Source organism: Cibotium barometz, chromosome 5, assembly GCF_041138505.1.
Source record: "Cibotium barometz isolate CiBa-2024 chromosome 5, ASM4113850v1, whole genome shotgun sequence".
NCBI lineage: Eukaryota > Viridiplantae > Streptophyta > Polypodiopsida > Cyatheales > Cibotiaceae > Cibotium > Cibotium barometz.
The window spans coordinates 56,087,447-56,104,048 of NC_141050.1; the positions used below are offsets into that span (position 1 = coordinate 56,087,447).

At 46.9% G+C, this 16,602-nt stretch overlaps 1 protein-coding gene across 2 annotated transcripts in view; it reads left to right on the forward strand.

Moving 5' to 3' along the window:
* Window positions 1-630: 630 nt before the first annotated feature.
* Window positions 631-16,602, forward strand: part of LOC147638668 (cyclin-C1-1-like) — a 103,447-nt gene continuing 87,475 nt past the window's right edge. Inside the window, exons 1-4 of one of the 2 annotated variants that reach the window (XM_086798619.1) lie at window positions 633-863; window positions 1,206-1,312; window positions 6,183-6,222; window positions 6,334-6,378. In XM_086798619.1, the coding sequence (XP_086654745.1) occupies window positions 832-863; window positions 1,206-1,312; window positions 6,183-6,222; window positions 6,334-6,378 (224 nt within the window). In that variant the 5' untranslated portion in view covers window positions 633-831. Of the gene's footprint in view, window positions 864-1,205; window positions 1,313-6,182; window positions 6,223-6,333; window positions 6,379-16,602 lie in introns of both variants that reach the window. The other variant, XM_086798620.1, reaches the window with a different exon arrangement.

Sequence of the window (16,602 nt, forward strand, 5' to 3'; positions counted from 1 at the left end):
TTCGGGAGGCAATTTGGAGGTTCAAGGAGAGGTAGGCTCCTATTACTCTAGAAACTTGAAAAATATCAAGCTGGGAATTATATATGTGCGAAGCACGGGTCAGCCCACTAGTTACTTATACGAGGAAACAAGACAAGTGCCACCCACACTCATGTGTAGTTTTTCCCCATTTTTTAAAGTACATGCAAATGACTATGTTTTGGACGCATGGAGTGCACGTATCTTATAGCTCTTTGAGAAGAACTGCAACATTTCCTGTTCATGGTTCTAACACATTATCAATTGAAGGCTTGAAATGTGTGTGGTGTGTTGGTATCACCCTTCACCACACACCCACCACTAATGTGTGGTGTGTTGGTATGACACCAACAAATAAGACTAATTATATAATGCCACATGACTCACATTTAATATGGAAAATATGCTACATATTTTACAATATAGTTATTCCCACTCTATTATTTTCTCCTTGAAGCTTATGATCAAGACATGGTCATTGGGCACTATATATATATATATATATGAACCGACCCTTCTTGAAGTTTTTTTGGCGCCAAGTCAAAAAGGCCCTTTATTATATTGAGGTGAGGTGATGATCACACGTGCCATGATCGTTCGAGTCGAGGACGTAGGTAAAGCTTCTTTTGTCGTATCATGTTGGATGGTGAGCCCCGTCCCCAGCCCGCACTCCTTCGCCTTCCACACCTTCCTCACGCATAGCCTATCAGCCTCTCCCCCACACACCACCACAGGATCAACAAAAATCCTGTCTCAGGGGAGGGATCGCACGTGTGCCGCCTTTCAAATCGACCTGTTCGCAGTTCTTCCAACATGGCCGCCAACTTCTGGAGCTCTTCTCACTGGTACTGCATCCCACGATTTGATGATTAATCGGTTTCACTAACCTTGCGTTAGCTTTCTTGAACGGATACCATTAATCCGTAGTTAAGTTTTCTTGATTATCGCTGACAAAGCTGATTAATCAAGCCATGAATTTTGTTATTTCTAAGCTCCCCACTTAACGCTGCCTGTCTTTTTTGATCAAAAGGAGGCCTTCTTAAGAACTTGACCATGATGTCATGCATTTTGATTCCTGCTGATTGGATGCGAGGCATTTAACCCACCTTTGAAGGGAGCTTTAGGGGAATGGGATTTGCTTTTTACAATGCAGAGGGCTGTAATTCGGATGTGGATTCATGATGCAGCAAGAAGCTTCTTGAGCAAGATGAGGTTGGGCTGGTGTTTCCTGCTGATCAAGAGAATGGGATGACCCCGGAAGATGCCAAGATCATAAAGATTCATATGTCTGCATGTGGGTACATGTTCTCCTTAAACTCTTTTCTTCTGAGCTCTTTTTTACCCATCTTTTGGACGATGTTTCTGGGTGCTCAATCATATCTCCAAAACAATCTTTCACCTTAATTTTACCGTACGTACATCAGCTTCACAACATTTTGCAAGCATGGTTGTTAATTTGTCCTAGCATGGCCGATATAATGCGAACAACTTCTCTATCAAGCAAATGTTCAAGTTAGCATGTAGATTGTTCTACTTTCTGAGATTTAATTATCCGTTGGTGCTAGAGTTCGAACATTGGACCTGCATGTCGGCAGGCCAAGGCATCCAGCTTGATGGCTCGTATATTGATTTTTTTCTCTTTGATGACCACGATTGGTGCCATATGTGCATAATCACATACGTGCTATTACATATTTGCTCTGGTTCGTGCTTAGCGTAGTTTTTCTTGCCTATTGCTCCACATATTGAGCAGACACCAAGCTTTTCCTTCTGGCTGCTTGTTTTTATTGCTTATCAGCTAGGGTATGGTCTATGCTTCAAGCAAATTTTAGAGCACAACCTTACATTAGAAGTCTGCCTCTGTTTGATGTCATGGTTTTCATTTCAAAAAGTTTCGTCTTTGTTTGCCTTAAAATGAGTGATTCCAAGCATTCCATGCATCCGCGGATGCTGTGATGGGACGGTAGCTACAGGTTCAGGCAGGGCCAGGATTAGTGAGAACAGCTCAGCCCTTGTTGATGTCACGCACAGAGGGCTATGACCAGCCAGTAGACATCTAAGCATTAGAGTTGCTATATTAGGAAGGGAATCACACTGTTGAGATTAGTTGGTAAAGGCCTTCCTTTGCAATATCAAGCAATCAACAAGAAGGATTCAATGGCATCTAAGCATGTGTCAATGAGACCACTTGGTGAAGTTACTGCCATGTAGGTCTGCATAGTCATTTTGTAACCTTGGACCTGGATAAACGCCTTAGAATTGGGATTTGGAGTCTCGCCTCAAAACAGAAAAGTTTATTCATTTATGACACATGTTGCACCATGTCAAGGTGAATATGGAGTCTTCACTTTGTCAGAATACGCAGCGGAGATGATGACCAGATCTGGGAACACGAGCAAAACGCAGTGCAGAAAATCACAGCACAAGAGAGAGAGAGAGAGAGAGAGAGAGAGAGAGAGAGAGAGAGAGAGAGGCGTGTAACTCTGCTCTATATACGCAAGAAGATCCCAAGGAATGATACAAAAAATGACCAGGGGCTGGGGGGCCTTTTTATATGGCCCCCATCAGCAGTCGGCCTGCTGTAGGCAGCTGACTGGACATCCACGACCTGCAACAGCAGTCGGCCAGCACTGAGGGTCCACGACCTGTCCAGTTCAGTCGGCCAGCGCCAGAATGGGAACACAAACATGCTGATGCAGTCGGCCAGCAATTGGATCTTCCTGCCACTACTAGACTGCCTCCCATGCCACAGAAAAATACGGAAAAAATGGGGAAAAATACGGAGAGTGGGGAAAAATGAGAAAACACCTCATAAGGGCAGGCACACCCACAACAAAGGACCTGGTGTATAAAAATAGACAGGAGATGACTTCTAACACCCCCTCTCAGCTCCTGGCTGTGAAACCAACCACAGGGAGCTGGGGTGCTGCCTGAGCAAATCCTGAGATAGCGACTTCGTGAAGAGGTCCACCGTACTGTCCTCCGTCGAACAGAACTCTAGGAAGATGTCATTAGCAACGATCTGTTCACGAACAAAGTGCCTCTGGATGACCATGGGTTCCTCCAGTGGAAGCCCAATCGTGCAATGCAACCTCTGCATCCTCACCACCTCACAAGCAGCATCACAAGCAGCTTGGTACTCTGCCTCTGTCCTTGACAAGGCAAAAGATGACTGCCTCTTACTGCTTCGTAAAACTGCTCCTGGGACTGAAGTAGATCTCCTCGTGTTCGGATCTCCTCCCCAAACTGAGTCACTCCAACCGTGGAGTCGGACTCCATCCAACAATCCCCCTCCTGTGTACAAGAGTCCATGGTCCTTCGCATGCCGCAGAAACCACAAGAAACGCAATCTTGCCTCCCAAAGAGTCATCCGCAACCATGAGCTCAACTGCCTCATCAGGAAGCTCCCGTCCAGTCTGGTATCCATCAACTAGATCAATGAACCATTCTGCTTCTGAGTCAAAGAGGCATCACACTGCTCACAAGGATCAACACCTGTTACGGTGCAAAACGAAGTCCTGGAAACCTGCTGAAGACCACGCAAGGCCTTTTGAAACCTGTCAACCACCCTCTTTGAATCCGGAACCACAAAGCCTGGGGAAACCACCTCCTTCTGCAAGTAATCAATTGCCACCTGCTTGGCTTTCCAAAAGGTCCCCGTGGAAAGAATATCCTCATCTACAGGAGTTTCTTTGTCCCGAATACTACGAGACATCAGAGCATAAGTTACGTGTTCAGTTTCCTCTGACCGACGAACACAAGAACCACCAACATCAGTACTGGAGAGTTCCTGCCAAGAGCTGCCATCTACTGGCAAGCTATCCACCATCTGGTCCGAGAAAGCCTGCACCTGCAGCGTATCCACACTTAAGTGGCCATTACCAGACTGCCACTCATCTCAAACCTGAGGACCTGGGAGAGAGAGTGCTGAAAGCTTGTAAACTCCATTCTCCACTCTGCCTTCCCAAACCACTTGGCCTATTGCTTTATACCGGAGAGCAACAAAATGCTCATCAAACTCCACCCGTATGCCAGTCTTGCAAACCTGATGCACTGACAACAAATGAAAACCAAGTGCCGGAACATACAACACCTGGGAGGAATACTTCCCCCCTCTGCCATCGGGAACTATCTCCATCCTGCCCTCACTGTGAATTGGGATAGTGGATGTATCCCCAGTAAGAATGTGACCAGAAAGCCTGCAGAGATTCTGTAAACCGGAACGGGAAGGAGCCATGTGCCTGGAAGCACCACTATCTAGAATCCACTCCCGAGTATCCGTTGCGGAGAGTCCTCCAATCTCCTCCCTGCCTGAAGAAAATGAAACATCGGTGTCCACCACCTCCAGGTGCACAAAAGCCGGAGTCTTCATGATTGTTGCTGAGGAATCTTCACCCTTCTCGGTCTTCCGCTTGGGACACTGCCTCCAATAGTGGCCTTTCTCGCCACAATCATTACAGGTCCTCTCTGCCTTTAGCTTCTCGCAGTCAGTAACGGACTTCTTCTCATAAGACCTCTCCGACGAAGCCTTCCCTTTGCCCGTGTTACGGCCTTTCGACCGTTGGCCAGTTAAGACCTCCAAACCTCCACCCTGAGGAGGGTTCGTGAATCGTTCCTCCTGGTCCAAAACCATGGGCACAAGCTCCTCCCACGTGATGGTGCTGAGCCTGCCACTGGTAATCAAAGACGAGTAAAATGCTGAGTACTGAGAGGGCAAGTGCGACAGCAACGTTATGGCCATGTCCTCTGACGATATCTTCTTCCCAGTCCGAAGAACTTCTTGCTGAAGAGCCTGCAGCTTGTTAATATGCTCCCGCATCGTCGCCGACTTTGCAGGGCTCATAACCCGCATCTGTACTTCCAAGGAAATCCTCTTCATGGGCGTTACCCTGTTGTAAAGAGAGGCCAAATGTTGCCACATACCTCTGGCCAGCGTCATATGCTTTACATGATTGATTACCTGCGGTGTGCAGTTGAGAAAGATAAACGAACGGACCCTGGCGTTGACACGATCCCACATCTGTGTCTGAGCCTCCCGGTCCTTTCGGATCGACGGTAACTCCCCTTCCTCTACTTCCGGCAGTGGAACCCCAACAACGACGAATTTTGCGAGGTCGTAAGACTCCAGAACAGATTCCATCATAGCCTTCCATATGCTGTAGTTGCTTCCGTCAGTTGCAACTGACGGTCCACCGGGAACGTGGGGAGTGTCAGGATCTTCACATGCCTCTCCGCCATCTCAAATAGATCTGCCATTGCAGGGATGTACTCTGAAAAGGGTGGGTGGGTGGGAACAAAGAAGAACTAACACTTGCAAGTGGCTGTCCAGCAAATCAGCCCGCCATCCTCTTGCGTCTCCTCTTCCCAAACAGTCCCAAACAGTCCACCAATCAGCAACACAACAGTCCCCCTCTTGCTCACACAAATCCCAAGAACTATCTAGAGCCTAGGCTCTGATACCATGTCAGAATACGCAGCGGAGATGATGATCAGATCTGGGAACACGAGCAAAACGCAGTGCAAAAAATCACAGCACGAGAGAGAGAGAGAGAGAGAGAGAGAGAGAGAGAGAGAGAGGCGTGTAACTCTGCTCTATACACACAAGAAGATCTCGAGGAATGATACAAAAAATGACAAGGGGCTGGGGGCCTTTTTTTATGGCCCCCATCAGCAGTCGGCCTGCTGTAGGGAAGCCGACTGGACATCCACGACCTGCAACAGTAGTCGGCCAGCACTGAGGGTCCACGACCTGTCCAGTTCAGTCGGCCAGCTCCAGAATGGGAACACAAACATGCTGATGCAGTCGGCCAGCAACTAGCTCATCGTGCCACTACTAGACTGCCTCCCATGCCACAGAAAAATAGGGAAAAATACGGAGAGTGGGGAAAAATAAGAAAACACCTCATAAGGGCGGGCATACCCACAACAAAGGCCCTGGTGTATAAAAATAGACAGGAGATGACTTCTTACACACTTTGCTTGGATGTCCCACCCAAATCAACTTACCGAGCTTAGGGATGATTGTTGTGACTGTTGTTTAGCTGTTCATGTTTGATTTTTAATGTCTTCTTCTACTTGATTGTTGATACATAGGACAAAGTAAAAGACCTAGTTTTGACGAAGGGATTACTTATGTGTTGATTTTTCTTTGCTCAATCAAACAGACATTCAAAGTCTGGCACAGCAAGTCAAAGTGCGGCAGCGGTGAGAACTACTTTTCTCCTCTCGTGCCCCTTGGGCTTATCTTGTGCGTTTATCCTGAATAATGCTTTATGATGTTTTATCATGAGTATCTGTGGGTGTTGAAATTGGCAGGGTTGTTGCCACGGCAATAGCTTATTTCAGGAGGGTCTACACCAGGCATGTTATCAATGTGTTGATAGTTTTTTTTAATATCTTCAAGTATATATATCTATATTTACAAGTTTTTATTTGTTCTTGTGGAACTGGAGGAACTGGAGACTAATACCGAAAACTTTTATAGTATAGAGAAAATCACTTTTTAGGAACAACAGTGCAACAGCCATTGCAACCAACCCTAACTGAAAGTTCAGTATAGGAAAGAAAAGGTGAATTTGTGCCACAAGAGCGCTGTACAAATTCACAATAGCACTGTAATGAGTCCATAGGACAAATGTGGGGGGACTACATTATAGGTCAAGGCAGGGGCAAGTGAGCGGCAGTTAGCCTTGACAATGCCCTCTGTGTAGGCAAGAGGGGATTGTGGACTCCCCATAACAGATCCATGAAGGCAGCCCTTTGGTCAGGCCAGCTGCTGGCCTGTGTGGAAATGACAACACGGGGAAGGACAGAAGAAGTGATCTTGCCAAGTTTGATTCTTTATAATTTTTGTCTCAAATGCTTTTAAGAGTATGAACGAACTTTGTTGGCTTGACCAGCTCAATGAACACGAACCTTAAGTGTGTTCGGAATAGCTCGGAGACCTACTGTCCCCTTTGGCTTCGTTGCATTTGACCCCGGTATGATTCTTTATAATTTTTGTCTCAAATGCTTTTAAGAGTTTGAATGAACTTTGCTGGCTTGGCCAGCTCAATGAACACAAACCTTAGTGTGTTCAGAATAGCTTGGAGATCCACTGTCCCCTTTGGCTTCGCTGCATCTGACCCCGGTATGAGTATTGCAGGGGGATTTAGGTTCAACATGGCAGAGGCCACAACAACCACTCAAGCTACTAGGGCAGAGGAGCCCATCCAAGCTACCGAATGTGCAACCATGGGAGCCATGCGGCACGGAGCAGGGAGCTCCAGGCTAGATCCAACTCTTGGAGGAGCATACATGCCACGGTATGAACCAGCCTTGCATGGCTATCCTCCGTAGTATCCAAACTTACCTTGGGAACAAGGGCAACACCTAGCATATACCATGCCTCCGCCTACCTACCCACACCCATACCACCATCCACAACCATTGCCTCAACCACCACCTTCACCGCTACCCTCTACTCTAACCACGGAAGATATCTTGAGGATTGCAGCCCAAATAGGGAGGAGAGTAGCAACAGGGCTAGCGGCAACACATCCACCAGCAGTAGCAGCAGGACCGAACCTTGGCACCAAAGTACTATCAAACCCATGCAAATTGTGAAATTGATGTCCAAGTTCAATGGGACTGGAGACCCCATTGCACACCTGGAAGTGTTTGATTAGATGTGTCACATGTGGACGGCATGATGACCTTGTAGGGGTAGGTGTCTTCGGCTTTACCATGGAAGGAAAGGTAGGACAATGGTTTGAGTCACTAAAACCAGAAGACTGTCAAAAAGAAATGAAGTAAGCCTAAATCTGTCATCTCAAACTCTTCTGACAAGGCAGCCTTCGTCACAACTATGTGCTCCACATGACCGCCAGTGAAAATAAGATCATCCACATAGAGGATAATGATTAATCAAGGTGACCATACTGCATCCCCGAAAGAGATGCAAGTTTGGATTTGCAACTGATCCCTAGATACCCTTTCTTTTTTTTTTTTGGGGAAAAAGATCCTTCGATTAGTTATAGAAAAACAGCCACGAAGGGCTAAATACAAACTCGCCTCATTTAAGGGTGGGAGTCCAATGATCAAAAGGGCAAGAGACGCTTCTTCTCTTCTGGTTGGCCTCTCTGTGAGAAGAAGGCTATCTCATACAGGGGGAGGGGGGGGAAACTTCAACACCAGAGAACCATTTTCCATCAAAGAGGTGCTTGCATTCGTTGAACATTCAAAGGTATCCCATACCCCAGTCAAGCTCCTTAAAAAGAGGCCTCTCCTATCCTTGATCACAGGGATGAGTAACCAAGCTCCAATAAAAGCCTCGCCTACGCAAGATCAACCTTCACCGTCGAGTATCCCCCTCCCAGAACACTCAAGCCTTGCAGAATCCAAGCCACTAGTCCGTCCCCACCAGCACCAATGTTTCCATGAGAAGGGCGACCATTGGTGGGTACCAAAAGTATTTCTCGAAGCACAAGGTTACTACGAATGGAAATTGAAAATCTGGGTACCTAAGTGGAAGGTCAAGCATCCGCTAATCAAAGCCATGCCACCGACTAAACCACGTACCCAAACATAGAAGTTGAATAGAAACCTCAACCCCAAACCAAAAACATGGTTTGTCGAAAGAGAGTTGTTGGAGGCCCAGGGCTACTATGTCGGACAGAGACAACTTTGGCTACCCAAAGCAATGTAGTTCACGATACCTCGTTGAGCAAGCCGACCCCCACAAAAATGCACTCCACAAAGATGGTGGGTGCCTGACACGCTTCCAGTGGCCCAAGGGTATTACGCAGGTAATAGAAGCATTTGGGTCCCTAAGGTCACACCATTGGCTACCCAAACCTCTTCAGTCACAAGTAGAAGCAACAAGGAGCGATAGCAATGCCAACCCAAGGTTCCTAGCAACACGGAAACCCTTGATGCAAACCTCACAAAAGGCAAGGAAAAAATTGCTCAATTCATGGAGCCCTAGGACCATCTCCAAACATACCTACGACATGATACTCCTTCCATCCTGCACTCAGCCTCCTCTCATGCAGTAGAAAGCCCTCCACCACAAAATCCCCTTTCGTCACCGGCCTTCCTAGCAAGCCTTGCCACGTGGGCCAAAAACAGGTACCTCACCCTCGCCAAATGAAGAAGGGCACTCGTTGAAAAATGGCGAAGAAAGCAGAAAAGTGTCGAAGAAAGTAGTGTGAAGAAACAAGAAACAGAGAGTTGTTGTAGGATGGAGAGTCAACCCAGATGCCCACATCTCCGGATGGGGGGCCCATGGCGGGTGACAACCTGGCCCATGGTGTGGCCCATCGCCTTGATTGCCAGTGATTAGAATACTACCACCTTAGGCATTCCTTACAAACCCCCCCCCCAGTGCAAGATGCGCACACATGTTCACTTCTGCACATGTACGTTCTCTTCTGCGCACGCACGTTCTCTTCTGCATACACACGTTCACACCTTAGCACGCATGTTCGGAGCTCTGAATGCACGTACGTTGTTCTCATACGCACGTTTCCAAGAATTGCCTGAGAATATATGTACCCACTGCGTATGTACGTTCCCAAGTAAAAATTTGTTAAACAAGGCCCCTCCCTCTCATTTCCCACTATTTCCTTTGCACCTAGCCAAACTATTGCCAGTTTGTCCTAACTTCCAGCCCTTGGCATCCTCTCCTCTCATTGTTGTTGGGGCATCCGAGACCTCCTCTGACAGAGTACTCCTTACTCCCACCAAGAAGAGAAAGGCTGCCATCAAAGTCGCCAAGCTCTTGGAGTATTAGGGAGTTGCCACCAACTTCTCCCCACTTGGCGTGGAGCTGTTTCAAGAGGTCGGCGGCCACATGATCCACAACCGGATCCAGTCGGATGAGAAGGTTGGTGTAACATGCGGAAGCTTTGGAGAAGAATCGGTAACTTCAATGCTCAGAAATCAGCACTCTTTTCGCGACGGAATTAACGCACAAACTGAATGAAGATGTGCAGAAAAGAGAGAGAGAGAGAGAGAGAGAGAGAGAGAGAGAGAGAGAGAGATTAACGTCTGCAAAAGGCCAAAATTGGCCTATGAGACAAACAAGTAGTACAATGATGTTCCTCCGGTCATCAAGAGGAAAATGTGGAGAGAGAGAGAGAGAGAGAGAGAGAGAGAGAGAGAGAGAGAGAGAGAGAGGACACAGTATTGGGTCCCAAATACCCTATGTAGGGCCCCCACCACGGATGGTGTATTTGCTTTATTAGAATGATGTAAATCTGAAAGAAAATACAGAAATCCTTGACCTTTCTTGGCTGGAAATTCCCTGCCCTTGACCTGCAGTCCTTGTCCCCTTTGCTTAGCACCTTCTTGACTTGTCAAGAATCTATACTTGAGCTCTTGGTGAGAAATGAGATCAGATTATGGGATTGTGGGCTCACCCTTTTATACTACTACAAGAGCAGTCGGCTAGTTCTAAACTAGGCGGCCAGCATAAAATACTCCCACGACTGAATTTCCAGCATTTAATGCTGAAATAAATCACATAAAATGCTGCGTTTTTTTCCTAACTGGCTGGGCATCATGCGCCTTCTTCTGGGTGGCTGGACAGTGCTTTTGCAAACCTCATGAGGGCTGGGCAGCCTGTATGGGCTGCCCCATACCTGCCCTACAGCCACACAAAGGCTGTATCTTCTGAAATCTGCCTTTAGCTTGCCCCTAGGGCTGTCCTACAGCCCCTCCATGGCTGGTGGGTTCAGCCAGGGCCTTCCTAGCCCTCATGGGGGTGGTTCCACACTATCCCCATGCCCACACAAAGACCCGGGGTAGCCCTATGGGCTGGCCCCTTGTTCTAAACGCAAACCCTAATTAACTACTCAGTGATCTGGCATCCGGTACCATACCAATTACACTGACATCATTCCAGAGGGAGACTTACAGCGCGGACTGGCACTGTTTCATGTGTAGGACAGTGCACACCTGACCTTAGACTCCTGTGCAGGACAATGCACACCTGACCTCGGACAATTGAGATGGATCCCTGGCTGACTCGTCCCGGACTGGACTCACATGGGACTAGTTCACCATCCCAGGTCCTGCACCTTTTGTACAGATATGTCTATGTGGTATCCAAGTGCGGGATGCACGTGACATCCCCTTCTGCTTAACTTGACGGAAGCTGCATAGCCTCCAAATAATCCGTCAACAACGTCGGATAGTCTTCAAAAAACTCTTTGTTGAGCCATACCGCTTCATGGGTCCCTCGGTCCTGAAACTTTGTGAGGAACTGTCTTAGTCTTCGACTTGAGCCATGCTTGAAACGGTGTAGAAGAATCTGTTCTGGAACCATAACTTCCGCTTCATCAACAATATTTGGTTCCGCTTCGTCTTTGACTTCTGAAGGGATAGGACCTGCATATGGTTTTAACCAACTGACGTGAAACACATCGTGCATAGTCCAACTCGGAGGTAGCTTTAACTGCATAGACACCTCATTAATCCTTTTCCTGATGGAAAAAGGTTGGAAGCTCCTGAAAGACAACTTTGGGCATTGCTTGCCCACCTGTTTCAATCTTTGCTTCATAATCGGAAGATAAACCCAATCCCCTTCCGAAAACTTCATATCCCTTCGGTCTTAATGGCCTGTCGAGTGTAGGCCTCTTGCGCTTTAGCCAATCTGTCTTTTATTGACTCTAAAATCGCCTGGTAAGACTTTGTCACTTTGTTCGCTTGAGGTACTGAAGACGAGGTCCTGGTCAACAATGACTGGAAAGGTCTTCCAAATGCTGCCTCATATGGAGTCCTATCAATAGCTGAAGAAAAAGAATCATTCAAAATAGCTTGAACTAAAGGCAAATATGATTCTCACTTACCTTGCTGATCGTGGACATAACACTTCAGCACATCAAAGGCCAATTGGTTGTATATCTCTGTCTGGCCGTCCGTCTGTGGGTGGAATGCACTAGAAAAATTCAACTTAGTATCAAAGTTATCAAACAATGCCCTCCAAAAATGATTGGTAAACTTGGCATCTTGGTCTGACACTATGATCAACAATAGTTAAGCACTGCGTATTACGCTTACTCGGACTGGGAGGAGGCAGATTCGTGACAAAGTCCATTGAAATGTCTTGCAAAGAATCCTCAGGAATTGGCAAGGGCTGTAACAACCCTATCTTCTTTCCACGAGGAGCTTTCACCTTTTGACAAATATCATAGACAACGATGTACACATGTAAACACATCTCGCCTCATCTTTGGCCAATAGTATTGCCGTTCCAATTTCTCCAGCGTCGAATTCATGCCCCTATGACCACCTGTAATGGCGTCACGGGCATCATGGAGAAGAGCTGCCCTGAACGACTTCATGACACACAGTCGGCCTTTGTAGAAAAGCCAACCATCGCGTACCAGAAAGTGGCATGGTCCTGTGGCATCCAATGCCTGTTCCCACTGTGTACCGAATTCCTCGGAATCCGCGTACCGTGTGCTTCATGTCATCTAGTTCTGTACCAACAAGATCAAGTCTAGTGGTCTGAATCGTAGTCACTTGTCCCTTCTTCCTTAAAGCATCGGCCGCTGGATTGGCCTTTCCTGGAAGGTACTCAATCATACCACTGAATTGCTGGAATATCTGACTTCATTGGTGTTGTCGATCACTCCACTGTGCACTTGGCATTGTCTGAATCCAGCATCCGGAACGCAATTTGACCATCCACTATCTGTGTGGGAGACGTCCGAAGGCTGAAAACCAACTGTCCTTCGAGGGACAGGAGTCACTCCGAAAGGGGTAGTCCACCGGTGTCTAAAAACCAACCACACGAGCGAGAAAAATTTCTGGTTTCTTTATTGAATCTTTGCACTTGAAGTAGGCTCTGATACCACTGTAACATTCCGAAGCTTCGGAGAAGAATCGGTAACTTCAATGCTCAGAAATCAGCAGTCTTTTCGCGACGGAATTAACGCACAAACTGAATGAAGACGTGTATATATATATATATATATATATATATATATATATATATATATATATATATATCTATATATATATAGATAGATAGCTAGATAGCTAGATAGATAGATAGATAGATTTTATTAACGTCTTCCAAAAGACCGAACTCGGCCTATGAGACAAATCGGTGTACCTGTATGGGGTATCCTCTGTCATCCCAACAAAATGAAAAAGTACTGAATGAAAAAGTACTGAACTAAAAAGCTGAATTTGGGTGTGCAATAAGTACAATGAGTGGGGGAGGGGATGGAGCTCTACTACTAGGAGAATGCAAAGCTATATGCATGGAGTATACAATCATGATATGCAACCTAGCTAACTCCATCCTGTACCATACTGGGGGTATAAAATGGTATACATCAATGAAGGGGGTGTCCACAGCTCCCTGAAGAACATGCCTGGGTCTGCTCTGAAGCGAGCCAGTCGCTCCGCACCCTCTCTGTGAAACTGGGCTCCGATCTCTCTCATCTCTCTGGTATAGGCGCGGTGTCCGAAAGCCAGGTGTCCTCTGTCTCCTACGGGCTTTGAGTGTCTCTGCTCTCTGGAGAGTAATTCCCTGTCGTGTAGGGGCTGGGAGTGGGATGGATCTCTGAAAAAATGTAGTAATCTGTGTCTGTCGTCCCCCCTTTCGAGCTGTCTGAGCCTGTAATGATGTCTCTCTGTGATGCTGTGACATGTGGGGAGCTTATGACCGTCGTAAACACAACCTTAGTCTGACATAACTGCACTTAATGATGTTTAAGAGACAAACAGATATGTGTCAATGCAATGCAGCTATATTAGATGAATGAATGATGTTACAATGAGATCCAAATGGATCTGTACTGCTGAATATGCTGCCTATATGCTGAATATGCGGGATGAACTGCTGTCCACTCTTTCCCTTGTCTCCTGGGAAGGAAACGCTGAAGGGAGGCTTTGGAACAAATGCTGAATGCTAATGGGATGATGAAACGCAGACCTGATGGCTGAATCTGAACTGAATGATGCTGCGTTTGCTGAAGATGATGCTGATGGAGATGCGTTAATTGAATGCCGATGGAGATGCGTTAACTGAATGCTGATGGAGATGCGTTACACTTCTCAGCCTTCCTGGAGCAGAAACGCTGAGGGACTGAGTGCTGAATGTTTCAATGCTGAACTTGCTGCTGTATGCTGATGATGACAGGCTGAAACGCTTGATGATCCAGACTAGGATGCGCTTCACTGATGAGCCTATCTGGCTGAATGGATGAGGCACCTGAATATATATGGGTGAGAGGCTGCTGGTCGGCCAGATGGACTGCAGTCGGCCAGATGTCAGAAGCCCACGACTGGATAATAGCATAAATGCTAGTCGGCTGCCCCAAAAATGCCTATAAAATTGCATAAATGCCTGAATAATACCTGATAAAATATCTGATGGTTCCTGATGATGTCTATGATGCTAATATGATGCCATGTCATTGTACACCTGGCTGGTGTGCACGTGACATTCCCCGCTGCTAAACTGTTGCTGGGTGGTATACCTGGCAACCTTCGACTACTCTGTGATCCTTCTCCTCCGAACCACTGCCCCCTTCTGTCTTCTGCTGGGACTGAGGCCGTCTGCAGGAGTGAAATCCTTTGAGCCAAGACTCTATGTATTGCGGGAACTGAATGGCAAATACCTGAGTCACCCCTGACCTGACTCTAGAAACCTTTCACCTACCATCTCCGTCGTACCTGAAGCTCTGAACCTCCTAAGGCGATGTTGGAGCAAACTTCCGTCTTCTGTGGAAGAGAAACTCCCTGCTGCTGCCAGTTGAAGCCAAAACTTATGTCCTCCGTTGATGATGGATGTCCTTCTTCCCTGAGAGTTCATGGGTAACATGTATGCAGGACTGACTGCTAAGATGACTGCTATGCAAGCCATGTGCAACCCTATATGCTGTGCAAGAATGCAGATGGATGGGTTACTGATGCAGACCTAAGGAAAAATCCCTAAGGGTGGCTTGCAAAATTTTGAGAATTGGGTTTAACTGTGCGGAAGCGATAAAAATGATGACTGACTGAATGACTGATGAACTGATCATGCTCTAAGGCTGGTTACCCTGTAACGCTCTGATACCAATGTGACATGTGGGGAGCTTATGACCGTCGTAAACACAACCTTAGTCTGACTTAACTGCACTTAATGATGTTTAAGAGACAAACAGATATGTGTCAATGCAATGCAGCTATATTAGATGAATGAATGATGTTACAATGAGATCCAAATGGATCTGTACTGCTGAATATGCTGCCTATATGCTGAATATGCGGGATGAACTGCTGTCCACTCTTTCCCTTGTCTCCTGGCCCCTGGGAAGGAAACGCTGAAGGGAGGCTTTGGAACAAATGCTGAATGCTAATGGGATGATGAAACGCAGACCTGATGGCTGAATCTGAACTGAATGATGCTGCGTTTGCTGAAGATGATGCTGATGGAGATGCGTTAACTGAATGCCGATGGAGATGCGTTAACTGAATGCTGATGGAGATGCGTTACACTTCTCAGCCTTCCTGGAGCAGAAACGCTGAGGGACTGAGTGCTGAATGTTTCAATGCTGAACTTGCTGCTGTATGCTGATGATGACAGGCTGAAACGCTTGATGATCCAGACTAGGATGCGCTTCACTGATGAGCCTATCTGGCTGAATGGATGAGGCACCTGAATATATATGGGTGAGAGGCTGCTGGTCGGCCAGATGGACTGCAGTCGGCCAGATGTCAGAAGCCCACGACTGGATAATAGCATAAATGCTAGTCGGCTGCCCCAAAAATGCCTATAAAATTGCATAAATGCCTGAATAATACCTGATAAAATATCTGATGGTTCCTGATGATGTCTATGATGCTAATATGATGCCATGTCACTGTACACCTGGCTGGTGTGCACGTGACAGATGCTGTATGTCTAGAATGAATCTCCCCAGTATGCGCTGGTCTGCTGCCTCAAAGATCTGGCGTAGGGAATGTGGCTCTCTGAATAAAATGGGATCTCTCTCTCTGATGGCTGTATATGCTCTACATCTGCATACATAATGCTCCTCACTCTCCACCTCCTCTCTGCACAATCTGCGTACCCTCTCCTCTCAGGGGATCCGTGCTGCTCTGCCAGTCTCGATCTCCAATTGATGTGATGAAACTAAGTTGACCAATAGCCACTCGGGAGCCGTGTGGTAAAAAGCCCTCCATGTATCTAGGCCTCTCTATAAATCCATCATCAGTGATACTCATGAAGTGATCTCTGTAGTATAGCATCTTCGGTGGAAGAGGCTGTGTAGGCGATATCCATGTCTCTCGTGTATAGAGCTACCATAGGTCCTGTCTCAATACTCTGTTCCTCTCACTATGAGAGAGACGGATATGTGGTGCATCCCTGTCATATTGGAATGGTGGTAGATGATCCATGTCTTGGTCATGCTGTGAGAACCAATGTGTGACCTGTGCATACCATGATCCTCTGTCTCCTGCCTCAGCCAGCTGTCTAGATGCCTCAAAAGCTCTGTATGACAATCTGTCCTGTGGCATCTCTGTGAATCTGTCTAGCAGGCATATAGTATGGAATATGGCCTCTACCATCATAGGAGGCGCAACAAACTCTGCTCGGAT